The sequence below is a fragment of the Semicossyphus pulcher genome, unplaced genomic scaffold (assembly GCF_022749685.1).
Source record: "Semicossyphus pulcher isolate SPU_LCO1_2020_fin unplaced genomic scaffold, fSemPul1.0.p SCAF_5, whole genome shotgun sequence".
Classification (NCBI taxonomy): domain Eukaryota; kingdom Metazoa; phylum Chordata; class Actinopteri; order Labriformes; family Labridae; genus Semicossyphus; species Semicossyphus pulcher.
Window position 1 is genome coordinate 18,294,460 of NW_027211726.1, and position 26,351 is coordinate 18,320,810.

The window sequence follows — 26,351 nt, forward strand, 5'->3', positions numbered from 1 at the left end:
CATCCGTTTGTCTGTCTTCTCTCATCTGTCTCCCCTCGCTCCTCAGAGCTACACCAGTCACAGCGCATCTCGTGTCTCTACCTGCTGCACATTGCGTGTTAAACATCCACAAATCTCCATCCCCTTTTTCCACATGCCATCCTTTCCCCCCCTTTTTGATTCTACATAAGTAATGCTTCCAGTTATATAAGATTTAGGGGGTAACCCACTTAGTTGTCTGAAAGTTTGACATAAATAAATCGCTGTGACAGCCTGGTCAGCCGTGAGTGTCGTTTCCATGAGAGATAAGCCAAGAGAAGAAGTCGCAGTTGCCAAATTTGAATGTCACTTTTGATTATTTTTAAACATTAGTCAACTCGCCTGGAGTGTGAGGAGGTTTCCTGTGATGCACTGTGAGGTTTGAGCCTGTCTGTAATGTAATGTTTGTAATCTAGGATTCATTATTCCAGCTTTTACAGGTCTGAAGCATCGACTGTTCTGTGGTTTGACATTAACGCAGGCCATTATGCTGCATGTATACTTCCCTCCCGTCCTGAAAATACAGTATAATGATTGTTGGCTTTGGCCATTAGGCATCGGATAAAAACGGATCGGTTGATTCATTCGTTGGCTGAAGACCAGCAGAGGCTGATATTTCCAGCGCCTGCCTCCAGCTCCACATCACGCAACCATCATGTGTCTTACTTCCTCTCCTCCTATCAATCAGAACAAACACTTAGATTGAAGAAGGAGATGTAAGTACATTTTTTGATGCACATAAAATCAATGACGCACTTCCTGTATCCTGATAACATAATAATCTGTCGGTATCTAAAATCCATCTTCCTGCAGTTACTCCTCTTTCAGTCTTGATCCGTCACACACTTGTAGTTAACACACACACAATCCCATCTCCTCCTCCTGCACGTTCCCTCCATCCCTCTCCGAAACTAACGGAGCTCAGGCCTGATTTGTTTGCATGCATGGCCGACGCAGAGCCCGATTTCCATAATAGGCTTGCTTGTTGCCATGGTACCAGCATCCTGCATTAAGGCCCCATTTACTGAAGGTGGAGTTAACAACTGAGCACACGGGAGGGCAGTTGAAACTTCAATTTGCATATGATAAATGCATCACCTCCTACAACATGCATGAAGAATCAGAGGAGGAAGGGACGACTGAGGGAGAAATGTTGTAGTTCAGAGCGGCTCAGGGTGATGATGTGCAATATGAATGTCTCATGTGAGGAGGAATGTTGGCATAATGACTGTCGGGCACTAGAGGGAAGGGCTGCGACTGCTCCTTTTACTGCATGTTAGGCACTGAGCACAGCTTTGGTGCTTTGTAGTCCGAGTAGAATCGACCAATCGTGTTTGAGCAGGCTTTGGTTGCATGCGGGGTAAACATTCATGTGCAGAGCAAAAGAGAAGCGATGCATTGGCAAAAATTCCCAGAACCCATCTGATCCGATTGGGCTGGTAATAAGCTTTTTCAATTGTATCTGCTTTAACATGCAGAATAATGTTATGGAGATTAGCCGTAGATGTCATCTCTCACTACAACTCTGGGGAGTCAGGGTTAGGGGGTTGGATTAGGGGGTTAGGGACAGTAAACCATGAGCAGCACATGCAGGATGAAGCCAGGATAAATATAGGCCATCGCCCCCTGAAGTTACGGTTAGACAGCTGCTGATGGGTTCCAAGGACGATACAATTTTGACGTACTTGGCCAAATGTTTTTTATCTGACAAGCTATGATGTATTTAGGGCTGCACGGTGGTGCAGTGGTTAGCGCTTCCTAGTTCAAATCCTGGTTTGGACGTAGTGGGCCTATCTGTGTGTAGCTTGCATGTTCTCCCCGTTAGTGTGTAGGTTTCCTCCGTGTTCTCCGGCTTCCTCCCACGGTCCAAAGACATGCTCGTTAGGTTCATTGGTGACGCTAAATTGGTTATGTTCAAGATAAGAGATCAGCCTGTACTAGACACCACCCACTGACCAATCAGGTCCGAGAGCTCTGTGAGACCTCGCAAGAGGGAGGAGGGGGAGAAACCGGTAAATCACTTCCGCTTTACTGTCTGATTTTATGAAATATATTCATGAAAGATATCCATCGTGCTTTACTGATATCTACAATAGAGTGCTCACAGCACTGAAGCCTGAAGTACTTTTACTTATAGAGAATCTGTCATAAATGCAACAGAAATACATCTGTGCAACATACTAATGTAACACACGAGTGTTATTATAAATATATTGTGCTCTGATGACGGAGCTGTGATATTATAAACTTAATTAGCACATTTACTGTCTGCTTCATATCATTCTAATATCATAGTTTATTCTGAGGTTGTTAAATATGCCGATCAGCTGACAGCAGACTTGTCCCGATGTTTGGATTAGTAATACACTGCAGGCTCCGCCCCTTTTATGTGAACATAGAAAGCCTGGGTTGAACTTATAGAGTTGATAACCAGCGCCGTGTGACCGCTCAGCGCGATTGCCTTTGTCAGGTTAAGTGAAGCCATATCAGGAAAAGACCCTGGGTATGTTGAGCTCGCTTTGTAGTGTAGGCCCCTGGATGGCTGCGTGTGTTCACATGTCTCTATTTTGGTCCTAGCATCAGAGAATAGATCTGTAGGCATGGTGAAGAAAATCAACAACAATCTGGATTTTTGTTTTAAGATGTCAAACAATCAGAATTGTATCTTAGACTCCAAATATTTTCGGGAATGATTTTTCTACAGATTTCTTTGTTTGTAAAATTTCAGGAAACTTCAAATCGCTTGTTTTGTCCCCAAAAAAATCCTGTTTTCACAACCTTGTACAACTTAAAAAAGTTGCAATAAAAGTGAATCTGGAAATCCTCAGACATATTTTGTAGCATGTGTGTCTCTGTGCTTTTATGTGTGTTTGCATTTAACTGCGACATATAATCAAACACACAAATATGTGCCTAATGTGTGTGTGTGTGTGTGTGTGTGCGTGCGCGTTTCCTTACAGAAGAATCATCCCTCCCTCGTGGGACGGGAGCCCCGGCACTGATAAAGAGCCGCCTGTCACATCCACGCTGAGTGAGAAATAACCTCCCTCACTCCCCTCCCCTCCCCCGCCCACCCGGTGAGAACTTGTTCTAATATTTATAGAAATATTAATATTGATGAGCTCCTTTTATTGCCCCATAGATCTCTCTAATGGTTTCGTAACTGTTTACCCTATCGGCACTTACGTAGGCAGTTATGGATGGCTTTGTGCTCGAGTGTGGCAGATTTCATGTGTGTTTTTACAGCTGTATGAAATGTATATATTGATTAAAGAATGTCTTACAATCGCCGTTCTCATGTTGGTGTGACCTTCTAGGGATCTGTAGCAGCTGTCCTCCTATGTTTACTTTGATATTTATTACGCTGGATATAAAATGATGATGGGAAGAAAAACAGTTCTCTGCAAAGCACAGTGAGACTGAAACGGAGCCTCAGCTCTGTGCAGGAGCTCTAATAGGAGCTGACAGTGTTACATGTGTACGAGGATGATTTTATGGCAGGGCTGGGATCAGCTTCAAGAGCTTGGCGAGGAGTTTCTTATGCATGAAGTCTCTCAAATCCAACATCCGCAAGTACATAAAAGACTCCGGGGTGAGGGTGTGTGCATGTACAGCCTCAGTGTGTGTAAATCCACGCATGAGTACAGCTATCCCCGTGTGTGCAAGTGAGGAGAAACTGTGCATTGATTTACATCACTACGGTGTGTGAGTTCATGTGTGTATACAGGGCACAGACACACACACACACACACACACACACACACACACACACACTCTTGGATAGCAGGAGTTGCAGGGCCATGAGCTCAGTGTCTGGTGGATTAAACAAGCTGTGAGTAAGCAGCAGAATCAGAGGGGGAAACGCTGAGTGATGCTTTCTAGGACTGAGGCTCGCATGGCGTCCTCTCAGTGTGTGTGTGTGTGTGAGAGTGTGTTCAGTGTGTCAGCTTCAAAGCTGCTGTCAGTCAGTTTTATGGAGTAATATAAATTACAGTCGACTGTCATGAGAAGGGAGCTCATTTACATTTAAGTGACAACTTATTTTTCCAAAACAGTGTCGTGTATGAGAAGTGTGTGCACAATAAGCAGCTATAACAACCTCAGATCATCTTCCTCTAATGAAATGGTTGCATCTTATCTTGTCTTGTGGTTGTTACCTCGTCATCGTCAGCGTCATAGTGGGCGTACTGTTGCTCCAGCAGCTCCCTCTGTCTCTTCTCCTGCTCCAGGGTCTGCTGGATGAGCGTGGCCACCTCGCTCTGCTGGCCCGGGCGTTCTCGGCCAATCACAAACCTGCAAACAGAACGCTGTACTGTTAGAGACATTAGGTGTTAAAATCATCATTACAAGCCTTTATTTGGTTTGAACATTTTTGTGCGCAGAAAATCTGTTCTTGAGGCAAATAGGAAGTGAATGGCTTATGGGAAATGTAGGCTCTTATTATTGCTTGTATGAAAGGAATTTTAAAGGGTCTACTTTTTGTCAAAGCTTTTTTTGTTTATGGTAAATCAAGCTTAAAAATGGCCCACACACCCTCTTTAAATATATGAAAAAATATTTATTAACACATTTTGTTTTTCAATGAGACATACAGGTCTTTAGCACCTCTTGGCTGAGAGTTTTTCCCCTTTTTAAAGGGGACATATTTTAGCTATGTGATCAATTTTCTATTATTCGAATGTGATTTAAAATCACGTTAGGAAAGTTTGTTTGTTTAAAAAATTGTATATATATTTTAATTTAATTATAATTCAGAGCCTCTCCTTCCTCCTGAAACAAACAAGCTGTTTTGCCATTCAAAGGTCAGACCTTAGCTACGATTGGCTGACAGTATTTTGAGTGACCCCGTGTGGGGGAGGGGCCCCTCTGCACTGTCACTCCAAAAACATGGCTGCTCTAGGGTCGGTTATTCAGCCTTATATGTATGAGCCAGAATCATCAGGAGGTATCGGAATGTTAAGTTGAAACCATGACAGCCTGAGGTAAATGACGGTGAATAATGATTGGTCGATTTCAGCCAAAGCAAGGTTCTACATAGAAACCTGCAGCTGTTCTGAACGGCCCATTTCAGAGGCGACCTTTATAAAAATCTAACTCTGGAAAAACACAGAATTATGCAGTTTCCACTTTTCACTGTGAACAATAAACACCCCAAAATGTGAAACCCATGAAAATATAAGGATATTCATTCACAAGATATGGCCCCTTTAAAGGGTCTACTGTTTGTCAAGGTCTTTTTTGTTTCAGGTAAATCAAGCTTTAAAACAGGCTGCACATCTTCTCTTAATATATGACAAAATATTTAATAACACCATTTTTTGAGACTTGCAGGTACTTTGCACCTCATACCTAAGAGCTATGTCCCTTTTAAAGTATACATAAACATGTACATGTACTGAATTTCTGCTGCATGTTTTTGTTTCTCGCTCTCTCACAGTGGTGAGTATTTTCTCCAGCAGAATGACCACAGCAGTGACCGTGTGAGAGCAGTCCAGGCCCACAGCCACAGACCAGTGACAGCAATATCTGCTGACGTATCAGGGCAGGGCCGGGAGACGGGACACACATAATAATGTGAGCAGACAGTCAGCTCGGCCAGGCGGCCTGTTATTAGGCTGGTAAGGAACAAAATAGAGAAAGCCACAGGCTGTGCCTCCGAGCTACAGACTACTGTAGCTAAACATGGGACCTCTTATAAATACTGTACTTAAAGTCAGAATGAAAAGGAGAATGTGTCAATACCTCTTTTAAATTCAGGGTTGTCCCAAATATAATCTTCCCCCGTGCAGATTTAGTGTGTGTGTGTGTTTATTTTAGTCCAGTTTCTTCTTCTCATAACTCAGACAAAACCGAGCGACCATGTATGAGGATTTTTTTGGCCTATTCTTCAATCTCCAACCCAGCAGGGGCCCTGTGACTGTGTGTGTGAGCATGCTCCAGTCTACTGTATATGTATAAGAGAGAGAGAGAGAGAGAGAAAGAGAGAGAGAGACCTAATCAAGTGAATTCAGTCCTGAGAGCTCTTTCATATCTTTCTAAAGGCGATGCAGAAAAGGGCCTTACGCTCCAGCAGAGAGGCCTATTTGATCTACATGTGAAGGAACAACTGAAGGGCAGGGCAGAGATAGAAGAGAGAGAGAAGAGAGAGAGGAGAGGAGAAGGTCCCGGCTAAGCTGAGCGCTGTAGTGTACGAGGCCTTCGGACAGCAGGGAGGTCTGAGGAGCAGCTGACCTGGAAACAGCCTTTACTCCTCACGCATGGGGACTCTGTCTTGGTTCCTCCTCGCCACCCCCCCCCCCGCTGTTCTGGGGCCGCCACACACAGCGCTGCTTCAGTTCAACCTTCACTTCTGATCTCATTTAATCCAGTTATAGACGACATTACCTCTTTAAAATATACAGTTTGGCGCAGGAACCTGACGGGACAACAGTTTATACGTAAGCTCGAGAAGTTAAAAATAAAGAAAGAAGAAAGATGGAGAAGCAGACCTGCTGCGGGACACGTCCTCCCAATTAGGAAGCAGTGGGTTGACGGGCATTTAAGGACGTCAGCATGAGTTCACACATTACAGATATGACTGGTCAACCATGGTGGTGATGTGTTACCTATTATATTTAGGGTCATGTTGAAATTTCTTCTTTTTGTTTAAGTCTGTCCCTGTAGGCTGTGAACTTCACGACAGATTTAATACTTACTATTTGTGTGTTTGTCTTTGTGTCAATATTTCTGACTTTCCTGTCTGTTTCATTCAGCTCTAAGCAAAATGTACTCCACTGAAAACATCCTGTGCAGAATCTCCTGCAGCCGATCTGTTCCGGATTAGCAGAGTCGAGGAGGAACAGCGAGAGGAGACGTAACTTAAACAATCACTACAGTCATTGAAGTTTCTATATCTGTGAACGTCTGCTTCAGACCAACACAAGAAGCTGTTCTGCTGTTAAACACGTCGGCGTGAGGGGTCCTTGCTGCGGCTCCACCCGCCGATCTCCCGGCTCCAAATGAAATTACCATCGCAAGATGGCAGCGCCCGCCTCCGGGGTATTTTGGCTTCAATTTTGTAGAATGAGAGCAGATGGAGACGTGTCGTCTATCTTAATGTACAGTCATTGCTGTGAACACGTGAGCTTTTTTTAGTTATTAATTAGGGATAGACTGATTATTGGCCGGGCCGATTATCAGCGCCGATATTCGGCATTTTGACGCATATCGGCATCTGCCTTTTTTTTTTAATCGGACGGCCGATAAGAGATCAATTTAAAACTGGGTTATTTTGGCTCTGATGCAGCCGCGCCTCTCTATCTGCAGTCACTACTCTGTTTCCAGCGTTGTCCCACCCACAGCACTGATTGGTTACACGCAGAGCCATGGCACGGGTAACAGCCAATCAGCAGTGAAAGCTGTGCATGCAGAGTGCTCACACACACGGCGGAGAGGAGGAAAAGTTCATTTCTTTGCAAATTTTATTTAACTTTGTTTTATTTACTTAATAAAACTTCAGGAAGTTATTTATTTATTTATTTAAATTTTCCGTTAACTCTATAAGAGATGCTGCTGACCCTGGGAACTCCCTGCGCTTTTTGTTAGTTTGTTTAATAAACATATGCTTAAAGGCATTTAAACAAAGTTAAGTGTTGGAGTTTGTATTATTCAAAATTTTGATGCAAATATTTTCACTTTTACTGCAAATGAATATCGGCTCCAAATATCGGTTATCGGTAATTAATCGGTATCGGTATCGGCCCTGAAAAAACCATATTGGTCTATCTCTAGTTTTAATATCATTATTACTTAATGCAACTCACAATTAGTCTCATTTTTTTTAATAGCAAATAATGCCGGTATGCTGGAGCGCCAGTTTAGCTCGCAGCGGCCCCAAACCCACTCTCTCTTCCCACATTTCCCACTCTGTCCACTGTCCTTTCCAAGAAAGGCAAAAGGCACAAAAAAAGACCAAAAAAAAAAACATGTTGGGCTAATTAACTTTAAATTTAGCAAATGTATTACGTAAGCGAAACAAAGCCATGCATTTTATTTTGGTGTGCACATTTCCACTCGAGACCACAGGGCTTTTAAACTCGACAACAGGACTCTGTCAGGAGGGATCTTCTGACTAAAACCTGGATGATTTGCTGCTGGAAGTCCGGGTTAAATATAGCTAACATGGAAAATCTAGGACAGTTGGCCATAAAACCTCTGGTGATCAGACGGAGGAGGGAAGGATTTACCGAGTAGGAGGAAGAGGAGGAGGAGGAGGAGGAGTAGGAGGAGTGAGTGGGTGAGACATGATGGAAGAAGACTGAAATAGTGAGAGAGAAAATAGGTCTGATGAATCTGTTACAAACCTGCTGTGAGATCGTCACACTGCTTATTTCACGCACTGGATTTAAATGTAAATGATCTTTTATCTTCGATGTAATTCAGAGTAATTCCACATCTTAAAGAGGCGGATTAGACTTTCTGCACAGCTCAGACTCATCTACATGTACTTCCTGGATACATGGACAGGTGATAGATGGAGCCGTCTCAAGGCTGCCTCACCTATAGAGCCACATCCTGGTATGTGGAAAACCCCACACTGTCAATATTAGCTCAGCAAACAGCATCTGTCCGGCCGCCTGTCTGCTCTGATACAGTCGGACGTGCTTTTGTTCAGCCACCAGCTTTTCCCCGGGGCTCTGTACTCTCCACACACACATCTATCTTCCCACAGCCCACAGAGGAGGTGTTGACCGGGAGAGGATGAAAACTACCGAGGCCATGGGTTATTTAACTCCATTTAACAGCTGTCCCACCACGTGTAGTGTATCTATGGGGGTATGGATGGATGGAAGAGACAAATACAAGGTTTCACAAGAGCATAAAACGGCACAAAGCAACAAGAGAGAAGACGAGAGCAAGAATAGCTGAGATAGCAGCCTTGCAACGTTGCCAAGGAAAGCACTGGCTGTCCAAATTAAAGCCCTCCTGCCATGCTGTTTGTGTGTGTGTGTGTGTGTGTGTGTGTGTGTGTGTGTGTGTGTGTGCGCGCTGTCTGCTCCCCGCCGCTCTAAACCAACCCCTGCCAAAAAACGGCTCGACTGTTAAACGCTCAAGATTGTGTCCCCTCATCTTCACCTGCTGTAACGCAGATACAGTGATGACACCAACGGTCCTCACTGAGCACGAGCAGCTTTTCTTTGATGCGTTTTGCACCAAGAAAGTCAACAGCTTTCACAGCTATAAAATGCAGTGGGAGTGAAAAGTGCAGACAGTCCTCGCTGATCATCGCTGAGTTTACAGGACATTTTTAGAGACGTCTGTTTGTTAGTTATTACGGCTGAAACTGCACGATGGTAGTCTGCTCCTCGGGGCTGATAGCTGCTTGACACACTTTTAGTCCGTAATCTTATGTTAATCCAAAGATCCTCGTCTATTGGATGAGGTATTGGAGCTTCATCTGATGGAGTAACAGAATTTTTATTACTTTGAGTAAAAGTTTTTGTGTCTTTTTACCTGACCACTCCTGACGTGTTCCTGAGGACGGAGGCGGCGAAGCTCTGAGTGACGCCCACCAGGCTGGTCCCATCCACCTCCACGATCTGGTCGTTCACCTTAATCCTGCACACACACACAAATAAAAGCAGCTGTCAACACTTTGTGCAGCAATCCTTCATACAAGAATGCCTTCTCAAACTTACTGGATATTCTTGCAAATAACTGACAAGTCTACAAAAACATATGTCAAAATTATATCACGACTTGTGCAGCGAAACTGCAACAAGAAGGCCGAACTGGCTTATCATGCGTTTTCATTTAATTATTTCCAAAATTACAACAGTTCCAGACTTGTTTGCGGGCACAAATTTCCCTCTGTGAGAGCTCCAGACGACTGCCAAACCAAGAGACAGAAGAGATGAGGCTCAAAACACACTAGGAGGGCTAATGAGGACCACAGCCGGCGAGCCTGCTCTGTTCCAGACACAGAGAGAGGTCGGCTGAGTTCCTGACCTGAGAGGAAACTCCTGATGATCAACGATTCATGACCGGGGGACTTTGAACATACCTCTTAAAATAGAAGTCTTATAAGAAATATTCAACTGAAACTCACTGCATAAACATGCACCACTGTCCTGCATTAAAAACCACTTTGGCCTCCTCTGATATTCTCCTGCTGCTATTCCTTCTGATCATTAACAACATGCAAGAAAGCCTGCAAAAATGAAGCACTCCTACTAATATCTTCGACATCTAAGAACAAAGAGAATTCAATTAACCTTTCTCACTGATGACACTCTCATCATATAAAGGAGCCCAATCAAACCAGCACAGCTGCCGAGTGATGACACTCAGACTGAGAGGATAATGAGTTTCTCTTTCAGGAGAGACAAAAAATGAGCTGTCTTTCACTTAATATGCACTCTAGCTTCAATTTCTCCTCAATCTTTAGACATTAAAATGACGCCTTTAACAGATTTTGTTCATAAATTTTATCTGACTTCATAATATTTGGTGAAAATCTTCGGGAAGCTGGTTTGTTGCTTCTGACTAATGAGAGCATCTTATCTGGATTTTTCTTGTTTTGCATGATGGTTTTACATGGAAATGAAGAAGGGCACAATTTTCATTAAAGGGGGGAATTATGCTAATTTCAAGCTTCATATTTCACTCTGTACCTGTGGAGTAGTTCAGCATAATTTGCAGAAAAAAAATCCTCATGTTTCTCACACTGGTGCTCTGTGCAGGCCCTCATACAGCCTCTGCCTGAAACCACTCAGTCAGCTCTGTCCCTTTAAGAAACCCCGCCCCTAAAAGCCTGCTTTTACTCTGTGTTTGAGGCACGCCCTCCCACCCTGTGAGTTGTCAGTAAAGAGTTAACTTTACTTTTTCGATTTGAAATGAATGTCTGGTGCTCTTGTCCTTTGAAAATGTAAATACTGATGTCTTTCCTTCACAGCCACAGAAACTCTTCTTCCAAGACATTCTTAATCGACCTGACGAGCAGAGCAGTTGAGCAGAGCGGTGGAGTGAAAAACATTTCCGAGGCAGACTGAGCTGCTGGGTGGGCGTGTCCTTGAACTGTGCCAGGGGCAGGAAGTCCTGCTGTGCAGATGCCCAAATATCAAGTTCCTCGACTTTGTGACATCACAAAGTGAAGCGTCTGGAGAAGTCTGTCGTTCACGGCAGCCTGCAGACCGCAACTTTTTTAGCTGGGGATTACTCCAACGTTCTTTAACCTACAGATTGGAAACTTCAACCACGTTTAGTCTGGACATCCAACATTGTAACATTATATATATGTCTTAAAATGTGACACAGCATTATAACCCCATCTTTAAAGAATATTAGAAGGTCTCAACATATTTTAGGGACAGTTAAAAGAGTGCTTGAGTGATTTAGAATTACACTTCAATGAACGTGACGAGCTCACAAGAGATGGATTAATTAGAGTGTTTAAAGTCAATGCAGCAGAGGCTTAGAAAACCTCTAACAAAAACACCACACACCTACAACGCTGCCAACTCAGCCACATTTTCTGGCTGCAAAATCCTCTGAAATTGCATCAGAATTTTTGCAAAGTTAAGGAGGAAAAAATCTTCTCTAATGGCTTCTTCCAGCTCCTTCCTCCGCCTGTCACAACATCCAGCAGCATGAACCTGCCAACACATCAACCAGAGCTGCAGGAGACACATCTGAGAGGCAGACAGACAGCGAGCGATCTGGTTGTCAGTCAGCAGCTCAGATGCTTCTCTGACCTGCACGGCCTCAAACTTCTCAGCGTGGCTTTGACGAGAAACTGCAGAGCAAAGGCTGCAAGAATAAAGTCAACCAATAACAAACACACCCTCATCTGATAACCTCCATCTCACACCGGCACACAAACCTCGGGTCATCTGCTCCAGACAATACACCGAGCCACAGCCAAGCTCATCTATCTGTCTGACTGTAAGTGTGTGTGTGTGTGTGTGTGGACGCATCAGACCATTAAGTGCGACTCAGCAAAAGAGAGAGAGAGGGTAATGATGGAAGGAAATTACATTCTGGCTAGTGTGTGTGTGTGTGAGGGTGAATGATTGTGCACAAGTGATTAAGTATTTACTCTAATATCTCCAGTCTTCAGTTCATTTCTCTCAAACTGTGATCAAGGTTTATTGTGAGATCCATCATGTGGCTGCAGATTCACAACAGAGGAGGATCTGTTTCCATCATCTACAGCGCTAACGCCACTTATTGTGTAATACGATATTTCAACACGACATTCAGCTGAAGTAAACCATCAAAAACATTTTTAAAAAGATGTCAAGAGGAGGTGTTTCTCCTCCATGCCTTGATGTGTTTTTAAGAAGGTCAGCAGCAAATGGGATCAGAGTGGAAGCAGAGTGAAAAGTTAATGGAGTGTTTTCACAGAGAGTCTGAATACTGAACATCTCTGAGATCAACACAGGGACGACAACATGAAAGTCTATATCAGAAGGATTTAACACTCTCGCCCTTCCTGTTTCACACACTATAGAAAGTTAATAAACGTGCAGTATCACCAAATGAGAGGTTTGTTCTTACAATATGTTCTTACACAAGATTGCAGAAGGTAAATCCATCCATCCCTCCATTATCTATACTGCTTATCCTGTTCAGGGAGCTGGCATTGTGCGAGAGGCGGGGTACACCCTGGACTAAATGCCAGTCAATCACAGAGCTGACGGAATAATAATATAGAATAATTAATAACATAGAGGCAGCTTCCTTTCACGCCCACATTCACACCAAGGGGAAATTTGAGAGTCACCAATGAACCTAACGAGCATGTCTTTGGACTGTGCGAGGAAGCTGGAGTACCTTGAGGGAACCCACGCATGCACAGGGAGAACATGCAAACTCCACACAGTAAGGCCCGCAACGTCTGAACCAAGATTCGAACCAGGGACCTTATAGCTATGAGGCAACAGTGCTAACTCCCTTTACAAGGTAAATGTCAAATCCAATTTTCAAACAATTGTATTTATTGATTTTGTTTGCATTTCTATTGGATAGCTGACATAACAGAGAATAACAGGAGATAAAGAGGGGTAGACAAACATGGAGGCGGAATTGTGGGGCGAAATCGTTCCACCTCTGAGCTGTTAGCAGAGGTAGTAACAGAGGCGCAACTGCTTCTGTGTGTGTATTTGAAGCACGCGCTGTATGTTTAACGCTGTGTAAAAGCACACTGGGGCGGCTTTACGCCGGCGTTGCTTGGTCCAGTGTAAAATGGCAAAGGCTGCGTGATGGTGATGCTTCATTACGCCGCTGAGGAGGAACCGCAGCGTAAAACGGGTTAGGAAACTCAATTTAGGAAACCCAAATACTAAAATAGGGCATTCACTGGATTATTTGGCTGATGTAGTCGCTTTATGCCTGCCATAAAAAAACATTTGCAGATGTTGAATTTCTGTTGTACATGTTTTGGTCTTCATATTGTTTGCATATGTGAAGTTTAAATAGAAAAAAAAGCAGGAAAAAAACAAAAAAAGAGCTCTGTAGGCTGTATAGCTTACGTTTGGCACAGAGCGGTGAGCTTAATGCTAATGTTAGCATGCTAAGATGCTCTGAATGGCAATACTGCACGTTATACAACAACGTTCACCATGTTCACCACCGACCTCTGGGGACTATGCCTTTTTGAAAAGTTTCATGGCGCCAAAATAGTAATGTAAATGATGTATTTCTCAAGAACAGGCAGGTCCCATCTCTTAAGTCTTGAATTCATTCATTATTAACTAAACAGCATTGTTTTCTAACTCAGAACCAGTAATATCTAACAAATAATAACAAAGTTCAAATCTTTCGTCCTAGAAGTGAATTGAACTCGAGCTCTGGCGCAGCCTTCCTCTGATCTCTTCAACTTTTCACACTCGCTGAAGGGAGTGACACGTTTCAGAGTCAGTGCGGCTGTCGTCTTAGAACAGGATCAACCTTTGTCACTTCAGAACAAGCTGTTTCTTTCCCTCGCTCGCTACGCTCCTCTCCCCCGTCCCTCTGCTACATTTCCACTAATCTGTCTCTCATGTGTTTCTGCTGCTGCATAAAAGACAAAAAATAATCCTCGAAGGAAAAACACACCTACCACAAACAACCTCAGCGCACCAAGGTTTCCGGTGTGTACGTGGAGCTTACAGTGCCTCACACTCTCATACTGCTCTGAATGGAAGTGCCAAGTTGTTTAATCTGTTTATGGGGAACCTGAACTATACACATACAGTAATAGGTAGGAGCTGCTGGTTTAGAGGCAGAACAACACAGCTCTCCTGCTGGGAAGCTGTCATCTCCCCCTCTCCTCCTGACTGAGTGCTTACTCTGCACTGTTCACGCTTATCATATAATGCACAAAGACACAACACTTCTTCCTCGCAGCAACACGCACACACATCATCCAGGGACATAGATGGAGACATGCCGTGAATATAGATGCACTCTCTCACTTTCTACAGCCTAACTTCTGCAAACTAGCACAGAAAAGGAATAACACACTCTAATGCAATGTCTCTGCAACACACAGCACACACACCTTCACACAGTACGGTCCTGTGTGACGCTTCATGTCCCAGAGTGCGCCTCTCCCAGCAGATTTAATCCGAAACCCTGCTGCTAAATCTGACAGGGACAGAGTGTTACTTTGTGCGTGTGTGTGTGTGTGTGTGTGTGTGTGTGTGTGTGTGGTAGGGAAGGTAGTGTTAGGAAAGTGGACACAAAATAGCCGATTAATTGCTGTGTGTATTTTTGTACCATAAGTGACAGGTGCATCATTTTTCCCAAGCACACAGTGAGCTTTCCTGCACTCTCATCTGCTGTGTTATGCCTCGATCAGTAATAACTTTCGTACCTCCATCAATGTATTCACATGACGGCCATCCTATGACATCACACTCATGAAGAGAAGCTTAAATGCTGATTGGTCAGCAACTGAAAAGACAATAAAAATCTGGAGCGACAATTCGACATATTTCAAGCTAAAATAACTTATGTGATGACTCATTAGCTACCATTACACAGCGGCTAACGTTAGCATTCCAAAACTTCCTAGCTAGCATTTCTGTTTGATAGTGTTACCCGATACAGTAGTATCGCCAGTATGTCTAGCAGTGTTGGGCAAGCTACTTATGAAATGTAGTGCGCTAAACTACCAGTTATTATTCAATTTAGCTTCACTAAACTGAAGCTACCCCTCAGAAAAATGTAGCAGGCTAAGCTACAGCAACACGGCAAAAGTAGCTAGCTACTTTAAAGCTATTTTCATTTACAATGCTGTTATTATGGTATTTTATTTGGACTGCTCTTTACTTTACTCTTTACTTAATTATAAACTATAGCTACATACAAGCAAATTCTTTTTACCAAAGAAAGAAGCTTAACTTCATTATCTCATGCTGGCTCAATTTACACCACAGCATTTGTCTCACTTTGCCCCATTGTTTTGTAAAAAAAAAAACATTGCAATTTATGATTGCTAAATTATTTATATGGTTTTAAAGTAGGAAAATCACCAATGACAACATTTTTTACCCAGATAGTTGGAGTGTGTGGACGCTACCGCACTACTTTATAGATCAAAGAACGGTGCTACTGAAACGCTATTTGATTCAGAAAAAGTGAAGCTACCACCAAGCTACGGAGAAATGTAGTTAAAGTACTAACGTCTCTATTAGTAGCATCGTTACTGCCAAACACTGTTGCCTAGCTAACCACTATGTAAGCTAGTTAACCATTACATAAGCTAGCTAACTGTAATGTTAGCCAGAAATGGGTTGGATGCTATTGTTAGCTTACTTTTTGGTACCTAATGGTTTGTAAAGGATGTGTTTTTTTTACCGTGAATTATTGCCCAGTGTCCCTCCAGATTTTTACTACCTAATGTCTTTTTAGGAAGAGGGAGCATATTAGTCTCATTTTAGCCTCTCTTCACTGGCTTCCAGTCAACTTCAGGATTGATTTTAAGGATGCACTGTTTGTATCTCTTTAGCCCTTACAAAACCTTTACAATCTTCTGACACAGGTCTCCTGGTGGTTCCCCGCGCTTTCCCCATCAAGGCCTCTCGACTGTGGAATAGCCTTCCATCCTCGGTCAGGTATGCCCCCTTTGTTGAGTCATTCAAGGCTCGTCTCAAAACATACTTGTGCATGGTAGCATTTCCCCACATCCTGAATAGGCTGCCTGCTGTGTTTTCTTCTGTCTCGTCGCTTTGGTTTCTATGCATTGCTTCTTTTATGCATTGCACAGCACTTTTGTCAGCTGCTGCTGTTTTTAAATGAGCTTTATGAATTAATTGACTTGACTTGACCTTTTAGTTACTGATCATTGTAGAAGCAATGTAATGAAACGCTGTCAGATTTCTTAATACGGTTGGCAAGCCTTGAATCCAGCAGTAAAACCTCTATAACAGCATTTGCACTTCCCACCCAGTATGACGTCAAAGGAAAACGGCCGTCGTGTGAACAAGGTGGAAAGATAAGCAGATCTCACCTGCTGTCTCTCTCAGCAGCTCCTCCCTCGATGACGGTCTTGACGAAGATGCCCAGTTTCTCCAGGCCTGCGTCAGCACCGACACCCATCCCGATGATGCTGATGCCGAGACCGTCGTCATCTGGAAACACACAGAACACATGCAGGAGTTCACGTGTGTGATGGTGCAAATGCTCCCTTATGGGCGTCCATTTTCAAACTTTCCAATGAGCGTGAAAAAGTCAGTTTGTCTCAGGAATCCATGGACGAGTAAATGGATGAATATGCTCAAACAGTTGATTTATTAAAGAAGAAGAGGAGGAGATGTTTACTCAAGCATGGTGGCCTTCATATAAATGGGAATTTCTCTCTATCTGTGTCCTGCATTAACTATTCATGAGTTTGTAAGGTTACATAACATGTGAGTGGATGGTGAAACCCTACCATCTAGAGTTGTCTATTTTAGGCAATATTGGATTTCAACACAGGAAAGAATCAACAGAAAAAGACGAGTGGAGGAGATGAAATATCACCTCTTTGTAGCTCAGCAAGGGAATTAGTACAAACACTCTCGTGACCTGCTCCTTTAAAAAAGTATGCTTAAAAGCAGTAGAATACTTTAAATTAGACAGCCTTATCATTAATAGTTAGGAAATGATTCAAAGAGATGATGAGGAAAAACGGACAAAGAGAAACTAACAGAAGGAAACCAAGAACCTAGATAGAGAGAAGGAAAATAAAAATATCACACCTTTAATTAGAAAAAAAGTGTCATCCCATATGTGGGTGATTCTGTCTACTGGGTATAACGAGAAACTGACAGGATCCACCTCCACATTCTCAGATTTTCTTTCCCACCTTTCTCCAGCTCCACAGGGAACAGCTCCAGTTTCTCCACCCTCTTCTCCAGCTCGTACTCTGCGGAGGAGGCCACCGGATCCACCTCTTCATTTCGCCGGTCGTAGTCCTCGTTGGAGTAGGTGTTGAACACCTGGAATATAGACGTTGGATCGCATTTCAGAGAGACAGTGGTTTGTGAAACTACAGCAGCATTACTCTGATTGTTCGATTGAGCTTTGTAGAAGAGACACTGTACCTGATGGCTTCAATAAAAACAACACAGATTACAAAGCTACACTTATCAACTCATACAAATGCGATAAGACACTTCTATTCTCTTGTTTGCCTGCGGAGTCATTCTTATGAATATGAATGGAAGCTAATTAGAGCCATTATGTTCCCAGCCAATGCATTATTTACACAATTAAGCTAACAGCAGTGCGGTAAATAAATCCACAACTACAACCACAGATAAAGCCCATGAACCAACAGGAAACTGTAAAGAAACATGATGTGGCGATGGGGGAAAGGGAGGCCTTTCTCCCAGCACCCTCTCCTCCGCAGCAAGAGTCGACCGTCACTTCACATCTCGTCCCTGCCAAGCGCTCTCACTGCTGCCCGAGAGGAAGAGGGCGAGGAGGAGGAGGAGGAGGAGGAGGGGAGACAGAGCTGTGCACAAGTAGAGTCAAACATGCACGCTGTTGTCGCGTCTGAAGTGCAAGGTTATGAAGAGGGTTTGCGTAAATATGCACGCAAACGCGTAGGCAGGCTGGGCTGCTCATATAGGCGCCACTGGAATTGTCTGTGTGTCGCACAGTAAGACAGGCACCTGCACACCCACAGTGACTGCAGCTGCTGTTATGAGAATCTGAGCGACGTCTCCACAAGGTGTTGTCTCCAGCATGTGAGGGATTTCTGATTGGATATCACACCTTTAGCTGGATGACACGGTGCAAGATGGCGGTGCGCAAGGACGCTGCGGCTCTGAGCTCTATCAAGCAGCATCGATTTTGTTTGTATTTCTGCCGACTATTTTTATATCTATTTATTCTTTTTTTATTCTATTTTCTATCTTCGTTTAATTTTGATCTTATCTTATTCTGCTCTACCCAGCTCAGGGAGATGCTTCGCTGTTTTGTCTTGAGTGAATCTTGAATGACGTCAATCATTGTCAAAGTTATTCACACACTGCATGCAACTTATTTGTGATCACATGGAGGCAAGTGACATCTCATTCCCTCCGATTCTAACACATTAGTGCAGTGATTCTCAAACTCAAAATGGCGGCATGACGGGGGGGCTCGTCACCGCTCCTGTTTTGGAAAATGTAGCGGAATGTTTTGACGTTGGACAACCCGGACTCATTTTCGTGTGGCACAGTACACAAACACGTTGCCCTGGTGATTTCCATGACAGATTTCACATTCAGACACACACAGAGAAAATCTAGCATTGCCAATGGACAAATATATAACAGGGGCGAAAACAAAAACACCTGACGCGTCAGATACCAACAAGACGACGTCGGCCGGCGTTAAAGCTGACCAACCGCCAAAATCCAAGAAGTCAAGAACATATGAGGATGCTTATCTTGCTCTTGGATTTACAGCAAATATGGTAGGAGATGAAGAGAGACCTGTCTGTGTTACACGTCTGAAAAGTCTGGCAGCTGCAGCATAAATCTGTTTGTTGCTTTTCTTAGCACAGCTTGAACTTCATTGTTATTGTTCTGAAAAGGTTATTGCACATTTTATTATATTTCTATTTGATAAAATCTGATGCAGCTTTTTTTGCACAGCAAATTACTCAGAGAAAAGTGAAAAGAATGGTCACGATCTTCCCTTTCTTTCGATAAAAGTTAAACCTGACCCATTTATGACAATTTTGTTGGGGCGGGGGGGCCTGGAAATGTTTCTGTCTCCAAAGGGGGGCATGACAGAAAAAGTTTGAGAACCACTGCATTAGTGACACCACAGCCACTCTCATTGCCCTGACCTCTCTGAATTGGGTGAAAAGAGGAAATACGTTCTCAGTAGGGATCAATAAGGCGTCATGTCACATCACATGGATGGATTAGAGCCTAAAGCAAGATTAAAGGGCCAGTTCGCTGATTTTCAGCCTCAGTCCTATCATGCTGTTATGAGGAGCTAATGCCATTATGGTACCAAAAACAATGCAATTTGGCTCTGTGCCTTTGGAGGACGCTATCCACTTCTCCAATGGAAAACCTCCACCAGACTACGTAAAACATGTCATCTGTCGGAGGCCAGCAAGCTTTCTAAACTACACTTCCTCAATCTAGGACGCCCGCCTCCGATGTCATGTCTCGTCAAAATGGTCAGGTTTGAAATGTAGACTGCAGACCTGAAGATTGCTTAAACGATCCACCAGTATGTTCTCCTGGTGTTGTAGGAATGTAGAATGGCCGAAACCACAAGCTGTTTATACAACTTTCACCACAGCTATGGTGCCAATTTCAAATATTATTGCTTCTATCGACTACAGAGAACACCAGCTTTGACTGACAGTGGCTTTTTCCAGGGGCGCTCCTTTAATGTTTGTCACTTTGCATGTATGTGAGATCCAAGCCGTGTTAGGTCACGACAACAAGAGGTTCAAAACATTAAAAAAATGCATGAAAAATGTCAAGCTTGTGCGTTTAGTTACACATTGTTAAAGCTGCAGCGGATGTAGCATGGACTTGACTGATTTCTTAAGGCATGATAAACACAATAAACTACGGTGGATGAATAAATAAATAAACGTCTCTGTGTCTCTCACAGCTTGGGCACATTGATGTAGCGTGATGCTGCCAGGGTCGGTTTTAATTCTTTCCTCTGTGTGAGCCTGCGTGAGCTTTATCCATGACCTAGCTGTCATCAATCATTCAGGGTGATCAACAGCGCTGCATTATTAACTCTAGCATGCACACAGACACACACAGATACGCCCTTATGCACACACACACACAGGCGGATATTTTCCAAACATGTACATATAGTTGAGCATTGAATATAATATATGGGCACACAAACAATGACATCGCATTTAAAGATGCATACACAAACACACACACTGCTGACGATTGCTCGCACCAGCACTCGCACTGTCCTGGATGTCCTGGACGTGATGCCACCGTTGGCAGTCAGAACCCTCTCTAATGGCCTCTCTCTGTCACTGTGAGCTATCTGAAAACACATTAGCATGTGGCCGGTCACTTGAGAGAGAGGGAGAAAGAGAGAGAGAGAGGTCATGAGGAGAGATGAGGACAGATGACGGTGGATCCGTGAGAGAAAGCAAGCGGAGAAGAGGCGGCGCAGTGATGGAGAGAGATAAGAAAAGGGCAGGAGAGGGAATTCTAAAAAATCTGACAGACGGATGAAGTGTGAAAGAAAAGGATGGACAAGAGAGCAACGGTGACCGAGACAGAGAGAGGGAGGGAGGGAGGGACAAGATAAATGAAAGAGCGTGCACAGGGGAAATAAGAATAGGAGGGTGGAAGAGGAGTGAAAGAGAAATAAAGAGACAGACTGCAGCATTTACTCACAAGATAAAGGAACCTGTCTGACTCTAAAATAGGAAATTACCAGTTTATTTCTCCTGATTGTCTGAACACCACCTGGGATCCCCAGGAGGAAAGGCCATGGCCGGACAATTTGGAAAATATTCAGGCACTCTAAGAAGGAAAATGCGCCAAAATGACATCTCCTTAACAAAAGATAAATAAATAAAAGAGGCAGAGGAGCTGAAATGTGAAGGTCAACCAGGGCAGAAAAGGTTTGCAATAATGAAACGAGTAATATCTTCTTGTTCTCTGACAATAATTGGATTTTGTTAAGCCAAAAAACACTTTTCATTTGAAGTAACAGGAGAGATAAGGTAAAAAAAGAAAAAGACAGGAATGTGAGATGTCACAGTAACGTGTGCAACTGAGTTTAACCTTGGCGGTTTGGTCGGAGACTGCTGCCTTCTGCTTTTTCATACAACAGGGAGCTGAGAGCAGGACCGGGTCTGCAGCTGGCAGCCAAAGCTTACAGCTGTGGAGCAGGCAGTTATGGAGTTGCTTCCACAACACAGGTATATTGTCTATACTCATACAATATATGTACATACAGTATATGCCTGGCATTCATGGAAATTCTTTAGTTATGCTGGCTTAGTCAGCTGGTCGGTCAGTCTAGTCCTTTAGTCAAGACTGAAACATCTCAATAACTATTAAATGGATTGGCATTAAATTTGGTAGATGCATTCATGATTGCCAAATGATGACTTTTGTAGACTTTATTCAACCCCTGACTTTTCCTCTCATGCACCATGAGTTGGCATTTTTGTATTTTACTGAAACACATCGACAACTAATGGATAGAGTGTCAGGAGTGTGGTTCAGACAGTCAAAATGGGACTCATGACTTATTCTCGAGCACCGCCATCACATTAGAATCAGAGCAAAGCCTCCAAAATTCCCATCAGCCTCAGCTGTAGTTTGTGTTCAATGCTAATTAGCAAATGTTAGCATAATAGGGGTAGCATGTCACTCAAAATTGTTAGCATGCTTTCACTCAAAAATGTTAGCATGCTGTCACTCAAACTTGTTAGCATGCTGTCACTCAAAAATGTAAGCATGCTGACCCTCAAAATTGTTAGCATGCTGTCACTCAAAAATGTTAATATGCTGACACTCAAACTTGTTAGCATGCTGTCACTCAAAAATTTTAACATGCTGACACTCAAAAGATCAAACCTATTAAACATTAGCATTGTAACATTGTCATTAGCTGATACAGATCCTCCATAACGAAGTTCCGCCGTTACCCCACCTTCGTAATTTACGCATAACAACAAAACTACGTGATACTTCTGTCCCAGTGTGTGACTTGACAGGGGAGACGTAACAGCGGTTACAACAGTTAGCGGTTAGCGTAACAACAGTCCTGTCTCCAAGCAGCTGTTTAAAAGGAGCTGGTGTTAGCATGTTAGCTTGTTACAGTTAAGTTTTAGCACAAAGAACTACCTAGTACACTCTAAAAGAGCTGATATGGCTGTTGAATTTTAGTCTTTTTTAGGCCCAGTTGCTGGCATGCTTTTTACTCGATTTTTATTGACTTTTACAGGATTTGCAGTTTAAACTTGACAATAATGCATCATTATCCGTTTGTAGAGACAGACTCAAGAGATTACACAAATGCTGACGGCTCCATCAAACTTAATATGACACATATCAATATGTTGACCTATTTAAATCTATTAAAATGATCCCTGGAAACAGCATTGTCGGAGCATTTCACCCTCATGTGCTTTAATCACTGTGAAATCTATATCCCCATCACGTCAAGATGACAGGCAGCTTACAAAATGCTACTTTCAACTACAGTTGGTTCGTGCTGATTCAGGCCTTTATGTCTCTTTAATACAAATTGAATTCCATGTTTTCTGAAGAGGCAGCACACAAGGACGACCACTTAATGCGACTGCAGTGTAGCTGGTCGTCTCCTCCTGTGCTGCCTCTCTGGACTTGAACTGGAATAGTCTTTTGGAGGATTAAACACAACACACACGCATTTACATGTAAATATATTCCTCTACACTGCCTGCACTTTCTTTCAAGCTTAATGCACAACTTTGAATAAAATAAAGCTCCTATTATATATTTATTTAAATAAATGTGCCTTAGTTTCAGGTGGATGAGCACATATTTAACTACTAAAATATGGTTTTAAATAGTTTTATAGACTCTGGGGTAATAGCTGCTGCTTCCTGAGTTCATTTTACATGCAGAGAATTTTTAATCTATACGTTGTTCTGCAACTGGTTTACATAATGAACATGCAGGAGAATCATAACATCCTTTAGATGTGATGGAAGCCAGTAAATGCACTCATTATCTTACAGCAACTCTTCTGATCCACCCACACGCTCACACACACACACATGCAGTACACATGAATGCACACCTCCCTCTCTGAGATCTAACATACAAACTGTCAAACCTGATAATGACTTCCTACTCTCTCTCATTGTGTCATTCCTCGCTGTTTCAACCAATATCTCTCCTCATCCTCCGCGTTTCTTCCATCCATTCAACAAACTGATCAATGCCCCGGACATTAAACCCACACACACGCCAGTTTTCTGTGTTTTGACAGTAAATCAAACCCCGTACAAAAGGAGTTACTGGCACCGAAGTGCAGACAGCAGTTCTGCTTGTGCCTCCACAGATTGTCAGTGTTGTTATCTGATCTCCAGGCCTCGCAGGAGGGTGGAGGGAGTTTAGTCTGACTTCTCTGAAAATGCGGTTTTTGCTGTCGCTTGTGGATGCTGCTGCAGCTGCTGTGCCTGCAGATGCCTTCAGCCTGTAACTCCATTAAAGCTGAGTCCTCCTCACTCGGTGTAAGAGCTTCCTGTGCTCCTTGTATAGGTGTAGGTGTGCTTGAGTATGTGCGCTAAAAATGCACATCAGGTATTTAAGTAACAATACAGGCAGGCTTGTGTGCGTGTGTGCGTCTGCAGCTGGTTATGGCAGGAGCATGTCTGTGCAGGCATGGTGTCCTGAATCAAGATAACTCTCACGGCCTTTGGTGGTAAAAGACAAACCCTCAGCCAAATCATGTCTGGCAGTATGTCTGGGTAACTGTTGGGCTAGCCTGAAGGCTCCCCTCTGAGACAATGGAGCATGGTTTAACTTAGGACCCACAAACCCCCAGGGGAGGAGAGAGGATGAGGGAGCATCTGATTCTGGGGGGGGAAGGGGAAAGGTAAATTTGGAGACAGAGATGTTGGACTGGGACAAACTAGAATTACCGCCTCACGGTTGTATGCCTATGCCAACCAGTCAAGTTTACTTTCATGTCTGTCCAGACTCATGCAGTGAACACTTTAAAAGGTATTAAGAAGATCTACAATCACCAGTTTCAAGGTGGGCACCAAAGATTAGTGTCACTAATTCAGTATCTGACATATAACAACGTCCCCTTCTGTTCCTGAGTTATGGCGTTGAATAAAGGCCAGAAAAGTGTTTTGCAGAAGATTATGTTGTCACAGTGAAGTTGTCCTTTGACCTTTTGGGTATAAAATGTCGTCACTACCAAATTTGTAGAAATTCCCTCGAGGCGTCTCTGAGTTACCATGCTCACAAGAATGGGACGGACGGACAGACAACCCGAAAACACAATGCCTCCGGCCGCGGCTGTCACCGGCGTGGAGGCGTAAAAAAGGCAACGGGACGGAAGACGAGATGCACAAGCTTTGAGAGGATGGGAAAATGGAGGAGTGGTAAATAAAAAGGAAGTATGGAGGACAGGATGCATCTCCACGGAGAGAGAGAAACAGCATGACTCATATGATTCACGGGTTACAGCAGCAGCAGCAGCAGCAGCATCTGAGGCTATTGAAGAGTGAAACAGGCAATCAGAGAGAAATAAAGAAAGGAAACAGAAAAAAGAGAAAAGCTGAGGAGCCTTTGAGGCCAGGGGTAATTTGCTCCAGGGTTGTTTGAGTCCCTGCCTAAGATGTCACGGCATGGCGCCCATGCCCGGCCAACCGCCTCTGATGGTATTAAACTGGGCCTTTCGCTGTGTTGGTGCCAGTGCCGTGCCCGCCCTTGCGCCTTCCAGACAGTGGACGCTGCCCGGGGCAAAGAGAGGCCGGAAAACCCAGGAGATATGTTCCTGCTGTCGTGGCACGAGCCCAGAAAACCCTGCAGTGGATTAACTACAGCAGCCTGGCACGAACACACACACACAGAGACACACACAGTCTGCTGCGACAACTCAGCACATTTACATTCCATTACCTGTGGACGCCCACCTACGCACTCACACACACACACACACACACACACACACACAAAACGGTGTGAGGGCTGACAGGTACTGAGGAAAGTGTCTGGATGCTGACGGGACGAGAGAGTTGCTGATGATGGAAGTGACTTCATGTCTTCAAGAACAGACTGAGAGCGACAGATATACAGAGGGCAAGATTGGAAGAAAGTGAGAAATATGTGATACAAAGTGAAACATTCAGTTACCGTCTCTTTAAAGAGATACGTACAGGGTTTTACAGTCGAGCCCGGTCGACCTTTCTGTCATCGCGGCCACACATCAGCCCTCGTCTGAGAAAGTGACTCTGACTTTTGACATCTCGGGGAACGCTGCAATCGAGCATGTCAGCGCTTCTTTTTTTAACTTCAGACGGAGCTCCTGCATACAGAGCAGACGCCCTGACTGGAGATCTGAGAGAGAAATACCCTCCCAACATTTTCAAAGGGCAACTTAGATTTAATTTCAGAGAAGTGTTTTCTTTCAAAATGAGCTTTTTCAGCTTCTTTTCAGCAGCCTGCCTTTTTTTCTTTTTCCCCTTAGACAGCAACTTGCAGGTTACATTTTTTACTAATACTCAATCTGCTCTGTGGAAAAAGTAATCCTTAATTTCACGTTATTTACACGACATAAGGGCACAAATTTAGAGGAAAAAGTGGCTGTTTTCAGTAAAGCTGTCTTTTCAACATTACACAAGAGGGACTCGCGGTGTCCGACTCTGCCTCAGCTCAGCGTGCAGAAGTAGGTGGTGGTGAGCCTGAGCGGTCGTATCGTATTGTTTAGATATTATGTCGGTAGTCTAACATTGCATTTCACCAGTTCTTATGATGCTTTTTTATCGCATTTGTGCCGGTTGCACAAATTCTAGCTTGACATCGAGCCCACCGCTCTCCAGACAGGAAGAGGAGCCGAGCTAGCTTTCGTGCCTGGGTGCATTTTGTGCAGGTGAAGAGACGGGAAACGCAAAGTATCAACAACCTGTCAAGCAAAGTATGAGGAAACATTGTCATTGCACTCTCTCTGTCTCTCTCTCTCTCTCACACACCGCTGTAGCATCGTTAAGCGTAGCACGGATTTAGCGTTATGGAAGGCAAATACAACTGATATAGGCTGACACTCGCCAATTAGTTACTGTAAAGGCTAAGTATTAATGCTCCCACTTGCTACTACTCTATGATTTGGTGTAGCCTTTGGTATGTGATAAACTTTGCATGGTTGTGTTGTGA

The 26,351-nt window shown here is 43.6% G+C and overlaps 1 protein-coding gene across 1 annotated transcript in view; it reads right to left on the bottom strand.

Annotated features, from left to right (window-relative positions):
- Positions 1–26,351, bottom strand: part of ppp1r9a (protein phosphatase 1, regulatory subunit 9A) — a 57,140-nt gene that overhangs the window by 19,064 nt on the left and 11,725 nt on the right. The window contains exons 3-6 of the mRNA XM_069681516.1: positions 17,330–17,462; positions 16,493–16,613; positions 9,511–9,615; positions 4,176–4,311 (exon numbers count right to left, since the gene is read on the bottom strand). Of these exons, the coding sequence (XP_069537617.1) occupies positions 4,176–4,311; positions 9,511–9,615; positions 16,493–16,613; positions 17,330–17,462 (495 nt within the window). The remainder of the gene's footprint in view (positions 1–4,175; positions 4,312–9,510; positions 9,616–16,492; positions 16,614–17,329; positions 17,463–26,351) is intronic.